Source organism: Oryctolagus cuniculus, chromosome 3, assembly GCF_051225735.1.
Source record: "Oryctolagus cuniculus isolate XC-2025 breed Fujian yellow rabbit chromosome 3, ASM5122573v1, whole genome shotgun sequence".
Lineage (NCBI taxonomy): Eukaryota > Metazoa > Chordata > Mammalia > Lagomorpha > Leporidae > Oryctolagus > Oryctolagus cuniculus.
The window spans coordinates 20,162,187-20,184,508 of record NC_142869.1 but is presented as its reverse complement, the minus strand read 5'-3'; the positions used below and the strand labels follow the sequence as shown (position 1 = coordinate 20,184,508).

The 22,322-nt window shown below is 56.5% G+C and overlaps 1 protein-coding gene and 1 long non-coding RNA gene across 5 annotated transcripts; one reads left to right on the top strand and one right to left on the bottom strand.

The window, feature by feature from the left end:
- Positions 1 to 5,261: 5,261 nt before the first annotated feature.
- DNPEP (aspartyl aminopeptidase) lies at positions 5,262 to 20,147 on the bottom strand. 4 transcript variants are annotated; one of them, XM_089329788.1, is made up of 15 exons: positions 19,879 to 20,147; positions 11,766 to 11,859; positions 11,587 to 11,675; positions 11,375 to 11,488; positions 11,054 to 11,179; positions 10,805 to 10,935; positions 10,506 to 10,581; positions 10,292 to 10,399; positions 9,561 to 9,638; positions 8,685 to 8,768; positions 7,595 to 7,755; positions 7,287 to 7,326; positions 7,096 to 7,197; positions 5,738 to 5,905; positions 5,262 to 5,412 (listed from the first exon to the last, which is right to left on the bottom strand). In XM_089329788.1, exons 2-15 carry the CDS (start codon positions 11,851 to 11,853, stop codon positions 5,362 to 5,364), a joined length of 1,416 nt encoding a protein of 471 aa, XP_089185914.1. In that variant the 5' UTR covers positions 11,854 to 11,859; positions 19,879 to 20,147; the 3' UTR covers positions 5,262 to 5,361. The 4 variants fall into 4 exon arrangements, with proteins under 4 accessions (XP_089185914.1, XP_002712541.3, XP_008257445.3 ...); XM_002712495.6 differs by lacking the exon at positions 19,879 to 20,147 and adding an exon at positions 12,277 to 12,461; XM_008259223.5 differs by lacking the exon at positions 19,879 to 20,147 and adding an exon at positions 12,388 to 12,461.
- Positions 12,608 to 14,727, top strand: LOC149127274 (uncharacterized). The gene is made up of 2 exons (XR_016231864.1): positions 12,608 to 12,743; positions 14,452 to 14,727. It is a non-coding gene; the product is annotated as an uncharacterized LOC149127274 (long non-coding RNA).
- Positions 20,148 to 22,322: the final 2,175 nt, after the last annotated feature.

The window sequence follows — 22,322 nt, the reverse complement described above, 5'->3', positions numbered from 1 at the left end:
GATCAGAAGTGGAGCAGCCAGGACTTGAACTGGCGTCCATATGAGATGCTGGTGTCAGAAGTGGCAGCTTTTCCTGCTAAACCACAGTGCCCATTTTCTTTCTTTTTTTAAAAATAGGTTTATACTCACAGGTAGGACAGCTGGGTCATATGGCAGATCTATTTGTAGTTTTTTATTATTTTTTTTTTTTGACAGGCAGAGTTAGATAGTGTGAGAGAGAGACAGAGAGACAGAGAGAAAGGTCTTCCCTCCATTGGCTCAGCCCCCAAATGGCCGCCACGGCCGGCGCGCTGTGCCGTTCCGAAGCCAGGAGCCAGGCGTTTTTAAAGATTTATTTGTGGCCGGCGCCGTGGCTCAATAGGCTAATCCTCCACCTTGCGGCGCCGGCACACCGGGTTCTAGTCCCGGTCGGGGCGCCGGATTCTGTCCCGGTTGCCCCTCTTCCAGGCCAGCTCTCTGCTATGGCCAGGGAGTGCAGTGGAGGATGGCCCAGGTGCTTGGGCCCTGCACCCCATGGGAGACCAGGAAAAGCACCTGGCTCCTGGCTCCTGCCAGGATCAGCGCGGTGCGCCGGCTGCAGCGGCGGCCATTGGAGGGTGAACCAGCGGCAAAGGAAGACCTTTCTCTCTCTGTCTCTCTCTCTCATTGTCCACTCTGCCTATCAAAAAAAAAAAAAAAGATTTATTTGTGTATTTATTTGAAAGTCAGAGTTACACAGAGAGAGGAGAGGCAGAAAGAGAGGTCTTCCATCTGATAGTTCACTCCCCAATCAGCCACAACAGCTGGAGCTGTGCCGATCTGAAGCCAGGAGCCAGGAGCTTCTTCCTGGTCCCCTACGTGGGTTCAGGGACCCAAGGGCTTGGGCCATTTTCTACTGCTTTCCCAGGCCACAGCAGAGAGCTGGACTGGAAGTGGAGCAGCCGTAGTTGAAGCGGTGCCCATGTGGAATGCTGGCACCACAGGCGGCAGCCTTTACCCACTACGCCACAGCGCTGGACCCTATTTGTAGTTTTTTTGAGGAACCCCACACTGGCTGTACTCCCTATTGGCCCTGCTAGTGCACACCCCAACACAGAGTGAAGAGTTCCCCCTCCTCCCCACTCTGGCTCTTCTCCATCCAAGTTCAAGGCTGCAGATTTTCAAGCCATCCAGATGATGTCGAGCTGGGCCAGATTACGGGGGAGGTGGTTTCTTCTCTGGTTTTCCTTCACCACTTCGATTCAGCTCTTTGAGGTCCCAATCCATGATGGTCATAGTTATGCAAGGTGCCAAGCTGTGACAAGCCTTGGATTCCCACCTTTGTCCCTGCCCCCTTGAGGCCCTCAACGTCCTGGCGCCTTGGATGCCTTTTGGGGGTTGCCAAGCACCCCCAGGGGAAGAGTTTCTCGGTGCCTGGCTTCTCGTCCTCCCCCTGGTCTCGGCCAGGTAACTGCTCAGACCCTACTACCTCTGTGATGCTTCCTGAAACTTTTTAAAATAATGCTCCCCGCTCGATCAGCTGTCCTCGCTGGGGGAGGCGGGTCTCAATTGCATAGGCCACCTTCAGAAGCTGAGGTTTCCCCCTTATAATTTTCAACTGTCGGGCCGGCGCCGCGGCTCACTAGGCTAATCCTCCGCCTAGCGGCGCCGGCACACCGGGTTCTAGTCCCGGTTGGGGCGCCGGATTCTGTCCCAGTTGCCCCTCTTCCAGGCCAGCTCTCTGCTGTGGCCCGGGAGTGCAGTGGAGGATGGCCCAGGTGCTTGGGCCCTGCACCCCATGGGAAACCAGGAAAAGCACCTGGCTCCTGGCTCCTGCCATCGGATCAGCGCGGTGCGCCCGCCGCAGCGCGCCGGCCGCGGCAGCCATTGGAGAGTGAACCAATGGCAAAGGAAGACCTTTCTCTCTGTCTCTCTCTCACTGTCCACTCTGCCTGTCAAAAAAAAAAAAATTTTTTTTTTCAACTGTCTTCCCCAACACCTTGGAATTCCAAGCATTTCAACTCGCTTTTAGGGGACCAGGCAGCCCCCTGGCTTCAGTGAGTGAATGGGTGGAATGACCGGGTGGTGTTGGGAGGAAGCCGCAGAAGCAGGACTGAGAACTGGTCTGATGTGGGCGTGACCGTAAGACAACCAAATGAGCCTGGACACTGACAAGAGATGGATTTGGAAGGCCCCACAGGCCGGATGGAGCATTTGGACTCTGCACGTCTCTAACAGGTTTCCAGGAGGACAGTGTCGATTCAGATCTTCATCCAAACTGGAGACCGGAGATGCCAGCCTCATGATTGTTGTGTTTCTACCACCTAAACTGTGCCCGATACACAGCAGATGCCCACTAAGTATCAGCTGAATGAAAGAGATGCCTGTCCTACATTTTTAAAAAAGATTTATTTATTTGAAAGGCAGAATTAGAGAGAGGCAGAGGCAGAGAGAGAGAGAGAGAGACAGCGTGCTCTTCCATCCACTGGTTCACTCCCCAGATGGTTGCAAAGGCCAGAGCTGTGCAGATCCAAAGCCAGGAGCCAGGAGCTTCTTCTGGGTCTCTCATGTGGGTGCAGGAGCCCAAGCACTGTTGCTTTCCCAGGCCACAGCAGAGAGCTGGATTGGAAGTCGAGCGGCTGGGACTCAAATCAGCACCCATATGGTATGCTGGCACTGCAGGTGGCAGCTTTACCTATTACACTACGGCGCTGGCCCCCCTACATTTTTTTTTTTTTCAAGATTTATTTATTTGAAAGGCAGAGATAGAGGCAGAGCGAAATCCCTCATCTGCTGGTTCAAATGGCTGCTGGGGCTGGGCTGGGCCAAGTCGAAGCCAGGAGCTTCTTCCTTATCTCCTATGTGGGTACAGAAGACCAAGCACTTCGGCCACCTTCTGCTGCCTTCCCAGGCACATTAGCAGGGAGCTGGATCATAAGTGGAGCAGCTGGAACATGAACTGGCGCCTGTAAGGCATTGCCAGTGTTACAGGTGGCAGTTTAACCCGCTACCCCATGACACCAGCCCCAGTCCTACAGTTTGGGAGTAACTTCCCTCCCATCATAGACTGCAAGTTACCGGAGGGCAGTATGGAAACAGGACTCCACAAATATTTCTTGGAGGAAGTAAGGGAGAAAGAAGTTTATGATGGGGTTATCCAGTCTCACCCAACCAGGTACACAGAAGTGTGACCATGGGATGCAGGAACTTCAGCTGCCCTTGGAAGCGGCTGGTGGGGTGGAGAAGGCTCACATGGACATTCCCGGAGCCTACCTTCGAGGGTTCCTTAGACACTTGTAGGCAGAACACACTGTGACCAAATTCCAACTCTTAAGAAAGCTGGGAAGGCTAAAACAAAGCACCAGAGTTTTGAGAAGCTCAAAGACCCACATAAATGGGAGATTCTGGTCCTATGTGTTGGGGCCGACTCCGCCTTTCTAGATTACAAGATCCCAGGCACAACGTGCTGATATTCACCCACATCTCAAATATCATGGGGCTGGCGCTGTGGCGTAGTGGGCTAAGCCCCCACTTGCGGTGCTGGCATCCCATATGGACGCCAGTTCATGTCCCAGGTGCTGACATCCCATATGGGTGCCAGTTCATGTCTTGGCTGCTCCACTTCTGATTCAGCTCTCCACTATGGCCTGGGAAAGCAGTGGAGGATGGCCCAAGTGTTTGTGGCCCTGCACCCGCCTGGGAGACTTGGAAGAAGCTCCTGGCTCCTGGGTTCGGATTGGTGCAGCTCCAGCCACTGCGGCCATTTGGGGAGTGAACACCCTGATGGAAGACCTTTCTCTCTCTGTAACTCTCAAAATAAATAAAATTAAAAATATATATATCATACCTTGGATTCCAGAGTGTCACTTCTAAGAATGTACCCCCAAGGGAAAAAATAAGGCAAGTATGCGAATATATGTATATTCATCCCAGCATTGTTTAGAACTGCCAATAGGTGGGGGGAAAGCAATTAAAAGTCCATTAATAAGGGACTGAACAAAGATAATACTGTGCAGCAACTCTAAGAACAAATATTCTTTCAAGGGGAAGGTTTCTCTTTCTTTTACATAATACAGGAATGCTTTCTCTTGTACAGAAAGAAACCATTACAAAGAGAAGACCTGCTTGTCACTCTAGCCTAGGAAACCTCCACTCAAGTCTGCTACCCATTTTTCAGGCTTATTTTCTATACATACATACACATTTACAGATCCATAAAAATATGTATTGTCGGGGCCAGTGCTGTGGAGTAGCAGGTAAAGCTGCCACCTGCAGTGCTGGCATCCCATATGGGTGCTGGTTCGAGTCCCGGCTGCTCCACTTCCGATCCAGCTCTCTGCTATGGTCTGGGAAAGCAGTAGAAGATGGCCCAAGCCCTTGGGCCCCTGCACCTGCATGGAGACCTGGAGGAAGCTCCTGGCCCCTGGTTTCGGATCAGTGCAGTTCCAGCCACTGCGGCCACTGAGGAGTGAACCATTGGATGGAAGACCTCTCTCTCTGCCTCTCTGTAACTCTGCCTTTCGAATAAATGAATAAATCTTTTAAAAAAAAAGTCTGTGCATGTGCATGGGTTTTATACAAATTGCATGCGCTGTCCAGTTTTGCAACTTGTCTTTCCTATTCAATGCTGTCTTTGTCATCTCCTTAGTACACAGTAGTTTGGCTTCTTCTCCACAGCTACAAATGGCGGGCATTTCGTAGTGCATTTGGCCTTGCCGTTACCAACAAACCTTCAGGTGGATTTAAATTTTTGTCACTGCTAAATTAAATTTGTATGTATGGATATGGAAATATCTCTACATCACACTGAGTTTTTTTTAAAGTGGTCACATTTAAATAACATTAATTTTTAGATGGACATAAAAAGGACTGGGGCAGGCATTTGGCCTAGCAGCTAAGACACCACCTAAGACCCCATAGCCCGTATCGGAGTGCCTGGGTTCTCCCCTTGGCTCCGCTCCCTGCTGCTGCACACCCTGGGAGGGTAGGGTCTGCCACTCCCATGGGAGACCTGGATGGAGTTCCTGGCTCCTGGCTGTGGCCTGGTCCAGCTCCAGGGTTACAGGCATTTGGGAAGTGAACCAGCAGATGGGAGTCCCTCTCTCTCTCAAAACAAGATGCTGCTAATTTAAAAATGAACACATTTATTGAAAACAGAAAGAGATTTTAAATCAGGCCTCCGGCGGCTCTCGGGAGCTGCGGCCTCCCTGGCTGAATCCCAGCCAGCCCCTCTGCTCTGGTTCCAAGGGTCCAAGCCCGGCTCTACCTCCACCCCGCCGGTGTCCAAATAAGCACAGCAGAGCTTCTGAGTGGAAAATCCACTTTAATCGTCCAGCTTCAGCTCGGCTGAGAGCCTGCCCTCCCGAGTGCAAAGGGGCGGGGGAGAGGTCTTCCCACGAGGCCTCAGTCCACGGAGAGTTTACGGCTCAGAGAAGGGAACAGCTCGAAGAAGCCCTGAGACAGGAGGCGACAAGGGTCAGACGGAGGTGCCCACCACGCACCTCCCACCAACACCAGACCAGCAAGAGAAGCGTGGAGCTCTGCCTGGCATCTGCACTGCCCCACCCCCACCCCCGGGCCTGCGTTTCCCTTCGGGGGCTGCTTGGCCCTCTGAGCCTTGAGAGGAACAGGGACCTTTGTTTGCCCACATGGTAGCCTCGTGACCAGCAGCCCCCATCACCAAGGCCTGCCACTCAGTGATGGCACTGCTGCCCGACCAGTGCAGGCCCGAGAGGGAGGAGGAGCCAGGCCACGACAGGGCGGGTGGGCGGGGCGTTACCTTGAAGAGGGTGAGGGTCTGCAGCACCCCTGTGGTGCAGGCGGTCTCCCGGATGGAGTGCATGGCCAGCTGCGGGCTGCCCAGGTCCAGCACCCGCAGCCCCAGCCGAGAAGCCAAGATGGGTCCAATGGTGGTCCCACAGGGGGAGTCGTTCCGGACCATGAGGTCCTGCAGGGAGGAGAGGAGTCAGGAGCCACACGCAGTGTGTGCCCCTTAGGGCTGGGGACGAAGCCACTTCAAACCGCAGGGTGCCTGGGCATAGGTCGATGGCAGGCCCCAAGGAACAAAATATTCTGAACTGGTCCAGCTCTCCTGGTCTGCACCGACAGCACCCTGGTTCCGGCTGCAGTCACCCCACCTCCCACAAGGGGGAGCTCTTTTACAACCCCTGACCATTTTGTCACGCTTGGCTTAATTACCCACCCTCCTACCCTCTCCACCCCCACACACAGAAAAATCATTCAGTAGTTTTACTGCTTCAAAATATATCGCTCTTGGCATCTGGAAACACTTTTCTTTATGTATATCAAAGTAAAAACTAAATACAATCATATTAGGATGCTAGAAAAAGATTTTCAGTAGAAAATTATAAAATCAACTAAGTTAATAACTACTCTGCTTTTTGACTAAGAATTACCGTATTAATGCATGATTTTTCAAAGACATCTATTTGTCCTGGCACTGTCCACGGACATGGCCCCAGAGTACTGTTCCCCAATTCAACAGTCACATGCCAGACCCAGGTCTGGAAGCTACTGCTCACCAAAAGCTCCCAAGTCTGGGAGAGATGAACCTGCTGCTCTTGTGTGCATAAAGGCAAGGACATTTTCAGAAGTCAAAAGGGCCCAGGAGTCACAGAAATGCAGCGAAGTAGGCATTGTTACTACCCCATCTGAGACTCAGATTAGGAGACCAACGCAAGGTCACGTGGCTGACACCAGAGGCAGCACTGGAGGCCAGCAGTGCTGTGGTGTAGCAGATAAAGCTGCTGCCTGCGATGCGTCCCTGCTGTTCTTCCAAGCCAGCTCCTGCTCATGGCCTGGGAAAAGCAGTGGAAGATGGCCCGGGTGCTTGGGCACCTGCACCTGCGAGGGAGACCTGGAGAAAGCTCCTGGCTCCTGACTTCAGCCCGTTGCAGCCATCTGGGGAGTGATCCAGCAGGTGGAAGATCTCTGTCTGTCATCCCTCTCTCTATATAACTCTTTCAAATAAATTAAACAAACAGCAGCACTGACTCCGGCTCTGTCTATATCCCAGAGTCCTGTTCTCACTCTGGGAACTGCCTCCACCAAGTCCCCTCCATGGGGATGCATCTGCCTGTCCGCTCTGGCACCCTCCCTCCAGGCAGCACCCCGCACCTGCAGGGGCACCCCGACGTGGCTGGCCACCTCTCGGATCAGGGCCTCTGAGATGGCGTTGGAGGCGTAGCGCTGCTTGCTGTTCACCTTGATCACGGGGCCCTGGGAGAGGCGAGGGAGAGGCAGAGGTGGAGAGGGCCCAGCGAGAACAAGACAGGGCCAGGGTCCTAAGGAGAAACGGAGCGCCTCACCTTGTGGAACAAGGGCCGGTGGTTCTCCTCATGCTTGTCCCTGTGGGAGAGAGACAGAGGCCAGGGATGGACAACAGGCACAGCAGACCGGGCAACTCCCACCTCCCCTGCCAGGGCAGACAGCACTAATGGATCCCAGCACTCTCGCAGCCCGCCCAGAGGCATCCTCAACACGGAGTTCCAGGCAACCTGCAGCTGCGGGTGAACCTGTGCTGAGCCTAGGAGCAGTCAGAACCCTCCAGCAGAGCCGGGGGCGGGGCTGCGCCTGTGCGTGGTCATGCTCGGGTCTCCGGATGTGGAGGACTCACAGGTAGTTGGGGTGCACGGCGTGGGCCATGTCCGCGCTGATCATGTAGGACTTGGGGATGGCCTCCTCGAAGGCCGTCACGTGCTGGGACGAGGCCGAGATCCGCCGCAGCACCAGCTCCGTCAGCAGCGACTGCGCTCCCTGGGCACTCTCGGACCCCACCTGGAGACAGCAGCGTGCGCTGGGGCTCTGAGCTGGGCGGGGCCCAACGCCCAGACCGTCCCAGGACCCCACAGAGTCACGGGTGGACTGCGTGCAGGTGCCTGGGTCGTCCCTGAGCCCTGATGCCCGGCTTGGGCTCAGATTCATTCGTGACCTTTGCTGGGCAGAAGTAGCACTTACCGGCACACCCCACACTCCCCCTGCCTTGCCCGCACCTGAGCCTGGGCACAGGTGTCCCAGGCACATGGGTCACTCTCTCACGCCTGTGACAGAGCTGAGGAGCCCTGACATCTTGTACAGCAGAACACCCGAGTTAAGCAGCGCTAAGCACACAACTACCGGGCTAGAGATGACTTTCCCAGCCTCCCTTGCAGCTAAACACGGCTGTACCAAGGTCTAATGACCGAGAGCAGGGACAGGTGCCACCTCTAGTCCACGTGCCCTTCACACCCTCCTCCCTGCCTCTGAACTCAGTGTAGGCACAGTGACCAGGGCTGGAACAGCCACCCTGGGCCTGCAGCCATGAGCCCTGCACGCGCCATGGCGGCGACCCGTCCCGAGCTGCCGACTCTGACTCGGGGATTACTGACTCTGACTCTGACTCTGACTCGGGGATTACTGTCCATCTGTCCAAGTTCCAGCACCGCAGCCAAGGCTGCAGCCTAAGACGCACGGGCACCTGGAGGCCCTGGGCTCGCAAGGCCGACCTGGCCAGAGTCCCTGTTCCTGAGGAGGGGGCCATCCGAGTGAGAGATGGGGTCACAGCAGGGCAGAGCCGTGCTGAAGTGTGTGTGTTGGGGGGGGGTCTAGTGCTGGGGACAGACCCCCATCCCTGGGGTCTTCAGAGCGGCCCTGGTTCAGGGTGGGGCTGGCACAAGCTGGCTGCCTAAGACTGCGCGAGGGAGCCCCTCGCCAGGCCCCCCACCTACCTCTTCGTTGTCGTAGAGTGTGATCATGCGCACGTGCGGCTCCATGGCCAGGGAGGCGGGGGCGGCGCAGGAGTCAATCAAGGCCTGGTTTGAGGGAGAAATGAGAGCAAGACCCTCACCCCTGCCACTTCTGTGATGCAGCCCCAAGGCCCTTAGAGGGGTACACTCCGGGCACCTCCACTGCAGCGGGCGGGGCTTTCACTGCCCTCCTGCAGGGGGCGTGGCAGGGATCTTTCCAACTGGGATGGGCGCTCTTCTCCCATGACAGGCAGGGGGAAGGTGTAGAAGGTGCCGAGGAGGAGCCCAGCACCCGGGAAAGCCAAAGACGGCAGTGAAGGCCTCGGCTGGGCAAGGCTGAGGTCCAAAGTGGTGAGCAGGACCCCATGCAGGCGACGGAGCGGCTGGCTGGTGGCCGCAGGGCACGCAGGCCCAGGCTGGACTCTGCTCTCAGGAACAGCCCAAAGCCCGCCTCAGCCCCAGGATGCGCGGGGAAGGAAAGGTCGGGAGGGCGAGGGCAAGAGAAAGCGAGGGAACGGCTGGGGTGCAAGAAGTGGGCAACAGCACGGTGAGCAGGATGTGGGGGCTGCACCCCAAAACCCTGGCGCAGACAGAGGGCTGGGTGGGCTTCAGCCAGAGCTGCGGTGGGGGCCGCCGCCGCCGCCTTATGGTACGGTGAGGCCTTTCCCATGAGGCCCCGGGAGCATGATGAGAGTGAGCCACGTGGTGCCGCTGAGGCTGCAGCTTTCAGGTCTCCACCGTAATCCGCCCAGCCCCAGCAGACCCAGGGCGCCACCTGCTGGGCCTGAGCCGCTCCTGACACTCCAGCTCTTCCGGGGACCTGGTGGCGGGGTGGGGGGGTAGGGGGTTGCTCCTCACCTGCAGGGCACAGAAGCAGCTGTGCAGATTGTCCAGCCGAGGGGCAAAGATGAACTCGTCATAGGCTCCACCCAGGACCTGGACGGACAGGACAGTCAGCCGGGCCTCCCGCCCTGCCCTGCTCACCACCGGCCTGGGTTCCTTGTGCAACCTCTCCCCGGCCCCACCTGAGGGCGCTGTTACTTTGCTTTCCCAGGGCTGAGAACGGAGGACGGGCTGGGCTGGAACTGAGGGGTGGGAGGGGGCAGCCTGCGGGTCCTGGCCTCTTCGGGTGGGACAGGACAAGGGAGGGCTGGGCGGTCATTGAAAAAGGAAACCGCGGGGAAACTGCACGCTCAAGCAGCACAGGACACTGGGGATGACCTGCTGTGGGCAACTGGGACTGAGCCTGGGCCACATTCGGTTCTCTCAGCCTCTGAGGCTCGGAGCCAGCGTGGCCCAAGGCACCCAGGCACCATCTGCAGCAGAGGCTCCGGGGGAACCCGTGGAACGGGCTAGTCCCAGGCTGCAGCCTCCAGACAGTCCCGCCAGGCAGGTGGGGGGCAGGGAACTTGTTCTGAATGAGATCCCCGGCCCTGGAAGTAGAGGGCAGGTGTCCACTGGGAAGGACACGGACGACAGTGACCGAGGGACGGGTGGCTGTGATGAGTGCTCAGCGGACAGGCCAGGGCTGGCTGGGATCCTGGAACCCCCCCCCCCCCCAGCCGGCCAAGTTCACGGCCATTGCTCACCGCAGGCTGGGTGTCTGCCAGGCAGAGCTCCATCTCCAAGATTTCCTCAGGGCTCAGCCCGAGATGGGCACAGAGCAGGGACATGAGGACCGTGTGGTGCCGCTCATCCTGCAAGGCACAGGGCGCTGGAGGAGCCTGGGCCTGGGCCTCCTCTCCCCCCGGCTCAGGGCCCTGTTCCCCTCTGCCCACCGCCCCGAGCAGGGGACCTGCTTACGGTAGCATTGGGAGGCCCCGGCTCAGGGGTCCCCTTCTCCAGCTCCTCCTGGACTGCTGTGGCAAGAATGGGGATGCTGTGGGGAGAGGCACGAGACGGGGTGTGGGGACGGCTGGAGGGCTTGGGGGCCCCCACGGGCTCAGGTCCCAGGCTGCTCCCCGGGGGCAGAGGGGTGAGGACCCTTGGGCATCGAGGGGGTCCTGTGAGTAGAACATGGCCGTATCGGGGGCCCCCTTAGGCAGCGGTCTCCCAGGTGCCCCCCCGGCCCTCGGCCCCAGAGCCGCCTGCCCCAGCCTCACAGGTGCGTCTCTGTGTTGGGCGCGAAGTTCTCGTTCACGTTGCGCTGCAGGTGGATGGCCAGGTGCGGGATGCGCAGAATGGGCCGTTCCACGTGCACCAGCCGCTGTTCCAGGCGGCCTGAGGAGGGGCACTGCGGCCAGGCGGGCAGGTCAGCACGGCGGCCCTGGACCCAGACTGCCCTTCTCGGGAAGGGGGGGCTCCGCTGGGCCCTTGATGGACGCCTCCCCCTCCCCAGCCGCAGTTCCCACCTTGACGATGACGCGTCCGGCCAGTGTCAGGTCACGGTCAAACCAGGTGCTCCAGATCCCGCCACCATAGGTCTCCACGCCAACCTGCTGGTAGCCCACCTGGCTGCGGCGAGAGCGGCGCTTCACCTGAGCGTGCGGACAGGGAGGGGGCGGTGAGAGCCGAGAGTTCAGCCATTTCCAAGGTAATGAACCCCAGTGCCAGACATGGAGGAAGGCGGCAACTTGTCCGTCTTCTCCCCGGCCCCAACAGGTTCCGCCCCCTTGGCCCCCTTCTGCCCTTACTCTCTCCCCCACCACACCTACCCCAGGCCAGGTCCTTACCCGGAGGCAGGGGCTGTCTGTGTGGGCGCCAATGAGGCTGAAGCCATTGCCAGGGACATACTGGCCTCCCACGGCAAAAGCGATGATGGTGGAGGAGTTCCTGGTCAGGAAGTACTGGGGGGAGGGGAGCGCAAAGGCAGGGGGGTGAGGCGCCTGAGCCGGCCCGTGGGACTTTGAGACCGGCCTCCCGGCGCAGCACACGCCCCCAGTACCTTGCACTCGGGCTTGATATCCCAGCTCTCCGTCTCCTTGAGTTCATGGAAGCCAGCCTGGAGGAGGCGGCTGCGGCACTCGGCCACGACTGTAGGAGAAGGACCCTCTCAGCACGGTGGAATCTGGTGGGGAGGGGGCGTGCCACCTCCCACTCTTCTCCTTTGTCCTGGTCACTTACCGTGGAAAGGAGAGGGGCTCCGGTTCACGAACTTGAGGAGTTCCCGGGCCGCGGCCTGCACCGCCTCCTTGCGGGCCCTGACAGCCATGGACAGCTAGGGGAGGCAGAGGCTCAGGCTCCTACGAGGCCTGGGACCCCTGGCCTCTTCCACCCGAGCCGCGAGCACCCCTCCGCCCCCAGGATCGGGTGCCTCTGCCGCTTTCCCCACCGAGACCCAGATCCCGGAGGGAGTCTCCGGCGAAAGCCACAGCCCTGGACCCGAAGGACCACGACCCCAGGTCGCGCCGGCTCAGGAGGGCCCGCCCCCAAATCCGAGCTTAAACCACGTCCCCACCCAACGAGGAAATCCCGGGCTGTATCACACTCCGAGCCCCCCGGTGTGCCCTCCAACTTAGCCGGCCTGCTCCACGCACAAGACCCCAACCCGGAGCCAAAGCCCCGTCCCCAGGGAACAATCCCCCGCCCCCAGGCTCCCGCAGGGCACCCCCTGCCAAACCCGGAAAGGTCAAACCTCTGCGGCGGGGCTTCCGGTTTCGCTGTGGGCCGGGCGCACCCCCACCCCGGCACGGCGTTAAACTTAGGCCCGAGCGGGTCTGGGGTTGAAATCCAAGCCGCCTCCTACCTGGAAGGCCCCGCGGGACAGCCGCGGAGGTTCAGCGGGCGCCCAGCCCGCCTCTCGTCAGGCCACGCCCCAGCGCCCTCCGCCCCGCCCCTCGAGAGGACCCGCCGTCCGCCGGGCGCCAGGGCCGCGCTAGGCCGCGCCCCTGCCGGCCTGCCGTCCGCCCCGCCCCGCGGCAGGCCACGCCCACACCGCGCTGCGGGCCGCCGCGGCCAGCGCCCTCTGCCGGCCCGGAGGTGCTAGGACAGCCGCGAATGGCCCGGGACGTGGAGGACTCCACAGTACAAAGTGGGCCGTCGTTCGCGCTCTCTCTCCACAGCCACCTTGTGATACCAAAAGCGGCGTGGCCAGTGCTCACGGTAAGCGTATGTCATATGGCGAAGCTTGCTATGTTCCTGCCTTTTCACAAGTACACGATCCACTGTGCATTCGCTGTCCTCATTTACTGCGTGAACACACTGCTGACAGACCGAGACCAGCACCCCGGCCGCGCGGAGAACTGCAAAAGCCTAAAAGCCTTTAGTAAAATGTTTCAGAACTGAAATATGCACACATAGTGGTGGGTGTTTGGTGCAAGTCTAAGATGCCTTGTGGACTCCTAGCTCCGCCGCTGATGCACAGCTGGAAGACAGCAAGTGGTGGCTAAAGCTGGGTCCCTGACCCCCGCGTGGGTGGCCTGCATTGAGTTCCTGCCTCCTGGCTTCGGCCTGGCCCAGCCCTGGTTGTTATGGGCATTTGGGGACTGGACCAACATATGGAGAAGCTCTCTGTGTCTGTCTCGCTCTTTCAAATAAGATGAAAATAAATAACCTTTTTAATAACCTTTTTTATTAACACACATAAAGCTGTGTTTCTGGCCCCTCAATTTGGAAATTGTGCCTGCATGTAGAAAGGGAAGCAGATGGAATGTTTCTTTGGCTCTTGATAATTTGGGGGAAAAATCAAGTGAGGAACTGGGGATGAGGTGGGGGACCCCTCAGTAAAGGGGTACCCAGCTCCATTCCTCCCTCACCTGCACCAGCACTGCAAACTATTGTCCGTACCCTTTCCCCGATCCTCACTCCTCCCGGCTTCACGTCGAGTGTAAGTCCTATGTGCTATTGATCCTACAGCCACTTCCTTGCACACACCTCCAAGAACCTCTGGCTGGGGCCAGTGCTGTGGTACAGTGGGTTAAACTGCTGGCACAGTGCTGGTTCGAGTCCTGCCTGCTCCACTTCCAACCTACCTCCTGGCCAACGCATTTGGGAAAGCAGTGGAGAATGACCCAAGTCCTTGGACCCTGCCACCCACGTGGGAGGCCCAGATAGAGTCCCAGGCTCCTGGCTTTGGCCTGGCCCAGCCCTGGCTATTGAGGCCTTTTGGGGAGAGAACCCACGGATGGAAGATCTCCCTGTCTCTCTCTCTCTTTGCCTTTCAAATAAATGTATGAATACATCTTTTTTTTTTTTTTAATTCTATTTAAAGGAAAAGAGAACCCTTGGCTCTGGATTTGCTTTCTTGCATGGTGGAGCCGCAGGCTCTACTGTAGCCCGCTCCGCGCATGCTCCCCACCGCATCTCTGGCAGGAGGGCCCCGCCACCATGCTGTCCCTTCTTACTCTCCATCCGCAACCACTAACCTTTCTGGGTTTCGTCCAGCCCAGAGTGGCTCCTGCCTCTCCCAGACCATCCATTCTGCTCTCCTGGAAGATCGCTGCGTTCGATCTCCTGCCTTGGCCTTACTCTGGGCGAATGGCCGTGGTTCCCATTATTCTGTGAAATTCCGAGTCCTCAAAGGAGAATCTCTGCAGGTTCTAAGCACCTGCGCTCCACATTCTCTTGGCGTTGCCATGGATGAACCCTCTGTGCTTCTGCCCAAGGCCACCCCTGCCCCGCGCGCAAGGCCCCTCTCCCTTACTGCTCCAGGATCCCATTCAGCCACTCTCCCACTTCTCTTGTGTTCTCACTCTCCACGGTGGGTCGTGCTGGGCAGCACACACGTATACTGAAATTTCTCCCTGTTAGGCATGGGCAGTGTGGTGCAGTGGGTTGAGCCACCTCTCATAACTCTGGCATTTCGTATCAGAGCTGCTTCAAGTGCTGGCTAGTCCGCTCCTGACCCAGTTCTCCGCTAATGTGCCTGGGAAGGCAGCAGGTGATGGCTGGAGTGCTCGGGCCTCTGCAACCCACATGAAGACTCGAATGAAGCTCCTGGTTCCTGGTGGGGCCCAGCCTGTCTGCCGTGAGCACTCGGGAGTAAACCAGCAGATGGAAGATGGAATATAGCCCCCCCCCACCCCACTGTCACTCTGCCTTTCAGGTAGATGAACAACTTTTAAAAAATAAACATTTTTCAAAACCAGCAGTCCTTGCTTCACTCCCAATGTCCCTCCAGCAAAGGCCTCATTTTTCTGCCACCCGTTAAATGAGTCTCCTTTCACAGAGTTTTCTAGACTTTAGTGTCTGCAATTGCTCATCTCTCAGTCTCTTATAAACTCTCTGGAATGAGGGTTTATTTCTCTCTCTCTCTCTTTTGAGAGGCAGAGTTAGACAGTGAGAGAGAGAAACAGAGAGAAAGGTCTTCCTTCCATTGGTTCACTCTCCAAATGCCCGCTACGGCCAGCGCAGCGCCGATCTGAAGCCAGGAGCCAGGTGCTTCCTGCTGGTCTCCCATGTGGGTGCAGGGCCCAAACACTTGGGCCATCCTCCACTGCACTCCCGGGCCACAGCAGAGAGCTGGACTGGAAGAGGAGCAACCAGGACAGAATCTGGCACCCCGACTGGGACTAGAACCCGGGGTGCCGGCGCCGCAGGCAGAGGATTAGCCTAGTGAGCCGCGGCGCTGGCCTATGAGGGTTTATCTCAAACGTGCTGTCCAAAGTTCTCTTTTCTGAGTCGAAACCAACCCCCATGACCCTGAACCCAAAGATCAACCTTCAGTTTGCACTGTGTTTTATTTGAAAGGCAGAGAAAGAAAGAGAAAGAGAAAGAGAGCGAGAGAGAGAGAGAGCAAGAGCGAGAGCGAGAGAGAGAGAGAGAGAGAGAGCGAGAGCGAGAGGAGAGTTATTCCACGCACTGGTTCACTCTCCAAACGTCTGTATCAGCTGGGGCTGGGCTGTGCAGAGGCCAGGAGCCTGGAACTCAATGCAGGCCTCCCACGTGGATTCTGGGGACTCAGGTTAGAGCTCCCGAGGCTGAGGCTGAGCGCTACCTGAAAGCTGGACAGATGCGGGGCGCAGACGTCCCAAGTGCTGACAGCGCTGGGCCGATGCCCCCCACTCGTTGCCTGGGGCTCACGGGCAGCACTTGACAAAGGTGCTGGCTGCTTTCCTGGAAACACTCCTCACCCAGCCTCCGAGACTCTGGCTGCCCTTGGCCTCTGCTTGGCATCTCCTCTGCTCCTCTCCATCTTTAAATGAGTCTCTCAGGGCGCAGTTCTTGCAGACCTAGCCTCTCCCTTATTGATCTCGTCCAGCCTCATGGCTTTGAGTAGCGTCTACACCCAGACAATTCCCAGGTTTACGACTCTCTAGCCCAGGCCTCTCTTCTGAACCATAATCTCACCTGTCCGAGTGTTATTCCATGTCTCCGCCTGTGTGCCTGTCTTAGCCCATCTTCTGCTGCTGTAACAAAACACCCAAAGGCTGGTTGTTATAAAGTAAAGAGGTTTATTTAACTCGGGATTCTGGAGGCTGCAGGGTGCAAGCCGCATGGTGCTGGCATCCTGGCAGGAACCCCTGGCTGTGTCTCAATATGGCAGAGAAATGCACGGGGCACAGACGCACAAGAGAAAGGTGTGGGTGGAGTGGCCTCGCTGTGTTGCAAGCTCCTCTCGTGGGAACGGACTGACTCAGACGGCATCTTGAATCCCTTCCAAGGGCAGCATCCTCGGTGACCTGACCACTTCCCACTGGGTTCCAGCACTTCACCACCACCACACTGGGGACCAAGCTTCCAGCACACGCACCTGTGCGGGACACGCCCAACCCATCCGCGCTGTTGCAGTGCCTGACAGGAGCCAGCGGCTTGGAGTGGCTGGCTCTGAACGTGTTCTGAAAGCCGCCCATATTCTTCCCATCTCAGTAAAAGGCGCCCTGTCCTGCCATGCTCAGGCCTAAGCCCCCGGTGGCATCCTCCTCTGACTCCCCGTGTCCTATCCGTCAGCACCTCCTGCTGTCCCTGGCTCCTACTATCATCCCCCAGAGGGAAGCGCTGAGGTCCTCGTCCTCCCCTCAAGGCACCACTGTCCTGTCCTGCCTTGGGGCCTACAGGAAAAATCTGCAGTATCAGTTGATTGCAGGCCAATGACAAGAAGCGATTCCGCCTCTGCTGGTGCCGTCCTCAGCTCCTGGCACATTGTCCCGAATGAATTAAATTTGTAGCAGCAATTGCTCTTTGTGGACAGGGGCCTCATAGAATACCAGGCAGCAATAAAAAGCTCACTCGCGGTAGTGATGAACGCAGAAGTCCGTGCCCAGAGAAACAACACGGAGAGATGGAGAACAGCTCAGTGGTTGCCAAGGCTAAGGTGGGTGGGGGAGGGATGGTGTGACTCAGGAGGTGCAGCACAAGCTACATCCTATGGCTGGTGAGGGCTGGTGAGGGCTGGTGAAGGCTGGTGAGGGCTGGTGAGGGCTGGTTGTCGATCTCCATTACGGGAGTGACTGTAACTCTACATGTAGAGGAAATACAGGTGCAACCAGAGACAAAGAAGGAAAAACGGACCCTCCTCCCCAACCCCCAGCACAAACCTTGAAAAGCGGCTTCTCCCAGTTATCTGGTGATGCAGCTGCCCACTGTTATCTTGTCCAGGGAGGGCCCAAGTTCTGCTTCTGTAAACTGCAGTCATAACTCTGTCCTAATAAATCTGCCCCTGGTATCTCTCTTACAAATATACCAGACCCACCGACTATTGGAAGTGTGGTCCTAAGTCACATAGGCTGCAATTTAACCCCCCCAATGCTGTAACGGCTAAGGTATGACGCGGGTGAACCAACCAATATGGTAAGAAACTTGGGACTGTTGCTCAGTTCTCAGGAAATGATTCCAGCTGAGCCCGCTGGCGTTGTAAAGCTACTTGGATCCTCCGCTGTCTCTGGTGCCTGTTTGAACAAAGGGAGCTTTCCCACCCCAGGTTTCTGTAACATACACATGTGACAGCATTAGGTTCCCGGATAACAGACGGGATGCCCAGTTAAGTTTGAGTTTAAGATATACAAAAGTAATTTCTTCAGGCTATATTCTAAATATGATGGGATATACTTATACCAAAAATAAGAATTCACTGAACACGCTGTATTTTTATTCGCTAAATCTGGCAAGCCTAGAAAAAAAATACCCTGGAACTGCGAGTTTATGTGCACTCAGTTTTTTTTTTTCTTTGGGATTTATTTTATCTATTTGAAAGTCAGAGTGACAGAGAGAGAGAGGAGGGAGGAGAAACAGAGACAGAGATCTATCTGCTGGTTCACTCCCCTAAACGGCCACAACAGCTGGAACTGGGCCAGGCTGAAACCAGGAGCCAGGAACTCCATCCAAGCCTCCCACGTGGGTGACAGGGACCCAGGGAAGGCGCATTAACGGGGAGCTGGATTGGAAGTGGAGCAGCTGGGACTCAATCCCATGCTCTGATATGGGATGCCGGCGTCGCGAGCGGAGGCTTAACTTGCGGCGCCACCATGCCAGCCCCCACGCACCCCTATTTTCCCAGTGTCCCTTTCCAGGTTGTGATATCACGCTCTGAGCAGAGGGTGCGCAGGCTGTCTCTGCATTGTTTTTGCAACCTCCCGAAAATGCGTAATTATTTCAAACGACAAAGGCTTTTGGAATGGTCTGCAAAAGAAAGCCAATGTTCCTGGTGGTAGAAACAAAGGAGGTTTTATGTGGCCTTGTAAAAGCTTCCCAGAGGGCTTCAGAGTGGAAGGTCAGGATCTCAGGTCATCAGAACAAGGAGTGTGGGCTCAGGATCAGGGCCAGCCAGGTCAGCTTGTTAGCTGTGAGCCACCTATGCCGAGGTGGGCTGGGCCCGCCCACTCCTGTCTCCTGCTCTGAGTTTAGTGGCACCAGGCCTGTGTGTGTTTGCACTGCAGAGATGGGCAAACACTGCTCACCATGGCGGCCCCTTTCCTCCCCAAGAGCTGCCTGCTAAGTGTTCACCATCTTTCCACGGATTTAGAGACTCAATTTTCTTATCTAAAATGAGGGAAGAAGATGGGAACCAGTCCTGTGGCATAGCAGGTAAAGTGGCCGCCTTCCGTGCTACCATCCCTGTGGACACCGGTTCGAGTCCCGGCTGCTCCACTTCCAATCCCGCTCCCTGCTGATGGCCTGGGAAAGCAGTAGAAGATGGTCCAAGTGCTTGGGCCCCTACACCCATGTGGGAGACCAGAAAGGGAGACCTGGCTCCTGGATTCAGATTGGCCCAGCAGCAGCCATTGTGGCCATTTTGGGGAGTGAACCAGCAGATGGAAGAACCCACCCCCCGCCTCTGCCTCTCTGTAACTCTGCCTTTCAAATAAATAAATAAAATATTGAAAAAGTGGAAGAAGGTGTCGGTAATAATCTCATTATGTTCTAAGGATTAAATGAGATAATGCATTTAGGTGGCTCATCACTGAGTTTTCAAATAGTACGTGGACAATAATTGATAGGTGGGGTCATCTCATATTAAACTGCAAGCAACTTGCAGGCAGTTTGTTTATTTATTTATTTATTTATTTATTTTACTTATTTATTTATTTTGACAGGCAGAGTTAGAGAGAGAGAAAGAGAGAAAAGTCTTCTGTTGGTTCACCCCCCAAATGGCCGCTATGGCTGGCGCACCGCGCCAATCTGAAGCCAGGAGCCAGGTGCTTGCTCCTGGTCTCCCATGCAGGTGCAGGACCCAAGCACTTGGGCCATCCTCCACTGTACTCTGGGCCACAGCAGAGAGCTGGCCTGGAAGAGGAGCAACCGGGACAGAACCGGCGCCCCGACTGGGACTAGAACCCGGTGTGCTGGCGCCGCAGGCAGAGGATTAGCCTAGTGAGCCTCGGCGCTGGCCTTGCAGGCAATTTTTTAAATGTTCTTTTTTTAGTGCCTTACCCAGCTTGATATCTGGTTTTTTAAGTGATTTTTTTTTTTCATTTGAGAGGCAAAGAGAGAGGATGAGCTCTCCCACTCCCCTAGTCACTCCCCAGAGCTGACCCAGGCTGAAGCTGGGAGCTGGTAATTCAATCCAGGTCTCCCACAAAGGTGACAGGGGCCCAACTATTGAGCCATCACCTGCTACCTGCTGAGGTGTGCATTAGCGGGAAGCGGGATTGGGGAGCGGAGCTGCATCCTGAACCCAGGTGATCTGAATTAGATTACAGCAGTCCCAGCCAACAGCTCACCTGTTGTGCCAAAAGCTCACTCACTGAGTCATCTTGATACCTTCAGTAACTGACACAGGGTCTGACATACAGCAGGTGCTAAATTAATGTTTGCTAATTAATGCATACATGGCAAATAACAGGAATTTGGAGTAACGTACCTCTGGAAGATCAGCATTTTTTCTGAAGCCTTCTAGAACATTCTGGGGATTTCCAGGCCTGTGGCAGGCTGCCAGGGAGGCCTGGGACCACCCCCACCACCCAAGGGTAATGTCTGCCCTTGCAGGCCTGGCCCTGCGCCCCAAGGAACAGCACTCCTGGGGTGCCCCCTCCAGGTGCCAGGGGGCAGGCGCAATCCCTCAGCCCTCCTTCCTCCCGGAGCTGAGAGGGAGCACTTCCCGCTCTGAGCCTGGCCGACTGGAGGTCATTTAATCCTTGCTGGATTTGTCCTGTTTATTTTGGTGAACAGGGCTGTTGAGTTTCAGTTTGGATTTCTAGGGGTGCTTACTCATTTTGCTTCCCTTTTATTTACTCTCTGCAAGCTCTCGGGTTTGAGTAAATACATCTATAAAGTCCCAGGGACTGGGTTATTCTGTGTCTGGTATTTTAATGGCCTTTAAACAGTGGCTGCTCAGGTAAGCATTTTATAGATGGGTTGAAAAGGTGGGGAGTTTTCTTCTCTGTGACCTCTGCTCGTTCCAAGCTGACAACTGGCTTCGCCTGATAAATCATGGCTTTGTCAGTAATAAAAATATCAAAAGCCAAAACCCATCTCCAGCGGAGAAACCATCCCGCCCTGTTCAGCCAGGTCTAGGGCTTAGTTTTTAGAGTCCGGGGCAGTCCTCAGGGCATGAATCCCCTGGAATACTTTATAAAAATGCAGATCCACATACCCATACCTCAAAATTCTCATTTGCAAGATTTAGGCTGAGGCCCAGAAATCTGTTTTTTTTTTACATTTTCAAAAAATTTTTTTGGGCCAGCGCCGCGGCTCACTAGGCTAATCCTCCGCCTTGCGGTGCCGGCACACCGGGTTCTAGTCCCGGTTGGGGTGCCGGATTCTGTCCCGGTTGCCCCTCTTCCAGGCCAGCTCTTTGCTGTGGCCAGGGAGTGCAGTGGAGGATGGCCCAAGTGCTTGGGCCCTGCACCCCATGGGAGACCAGGATGAGTACCTGGCTCCTGCCATCGGATCAGCGCAGCGCGCCGGCCACGGCAGCCATTGGAGGGTGAACCAACGGCAAAAGGAAGACCTTTCTCTCTGTCTCTCTCTCTCACTGTCCACTGTGCCTGTCAAAAAAAAAAAATTTTTTTTTTGAAGATTTATTTACTTGAAAGGCAGAGTTACAGGAAGAGGAAGAAACAGAGAGAGAGAGAGAGAGAGAGAGAGCTCTTCTGTCCACCAGTTCACTTCCCAAATGGCTGTGACACCAGGGACAGCCTTGGCCCAAGCCAGGAGCCAGGAACTCTACCCGTCTCCCACATGGGTGACAGGGGTCCAAGCATTGGGCCAACCTCAGCTGCTTCTCCCAGGTGCACTGGCGGGGAGCTGAATTGGAAATGGAGCAGCCGGGAGTCAAACCAGGGCTCATATGGGATGCCGGTGTCACAGGCAGTGGCTTTACCCACTGTGCCCCAACGTCGGTCCCAGGAATTTTTACTCAGCACTACGGGTAGTTCTGAGACTTTTGGATGACCTGGGTCATCTGGATTCTCAAAAACACTTGTGCCGAAGAGTGGGCCGCCCTTGGACCTGCTACCAAAGTGGTGGGCAGCTCGGCGAGAATCTGGGGAGCCAAGGAGGGTTGTAGGGACTGCTCAAATCCACACTGAGCACGGGGCTCCTCCAGAGTGGGCCAGGGTGAGAAGCAGTTTTTCTGTGAAGCTGGGGGCTCCACGTCTAATTCTTGGCGGACTGAGGCAGCAACCCTATTTTGTTCATCTTTGTATCCGCCATGCTGCATGCAGGGCTCACAGAGGTTGGCACTTGGGGACCAGAAGCTGTGTCTGCACTGTCCCATGGCCGGGACACTCCCACGGAACACAAAGCAGAGACTGGCCCGGGTCACATCACAGTAGCCAGCACATGGGGGAGCGCCAGTGACCTGCCCAGCACCTCTGAAGGTCAGCAGATCCTGCACACAGCCTGGCCCGTGTGCCCAGGTTTGGGGCCAGCTCCTTCCCCCGCTGCAAGCCCTTCTGCTCCGACTTGCAGGATCCTCCCTCCTGTCCTCTCTCTGTCCACAGAGCCCTTAATGACATTCTCAGGCTAGCCCACTGTGACCACTGTGAAACTCAGCTCCAGCCCTGGGAGAAGGGGAGTCCTGAGTCCTTAAAGAACCCCCCTAGGAGGCCGGCATCCCACATGGGCACTGGTTCTAGTCCCTGCTGCTCCACTTCCCATCCAGTGCCCTGCTAATGCTCCTGAGAAAGCAGCGGAAGATGGCCCAAGTGCTTGGGCCCCTGCACCCATGTGGAAGACCCAGAAGAAGCTCTGGGCTCCTGGCTTCAGATTGGCCCAGCTGCTGCCTTTGTAGCCATTTGGGGAGTAAACCAATGAATGGAAGACCTCCCACCCCCCATAGCTCTGCCTTTCAAATGAATACAT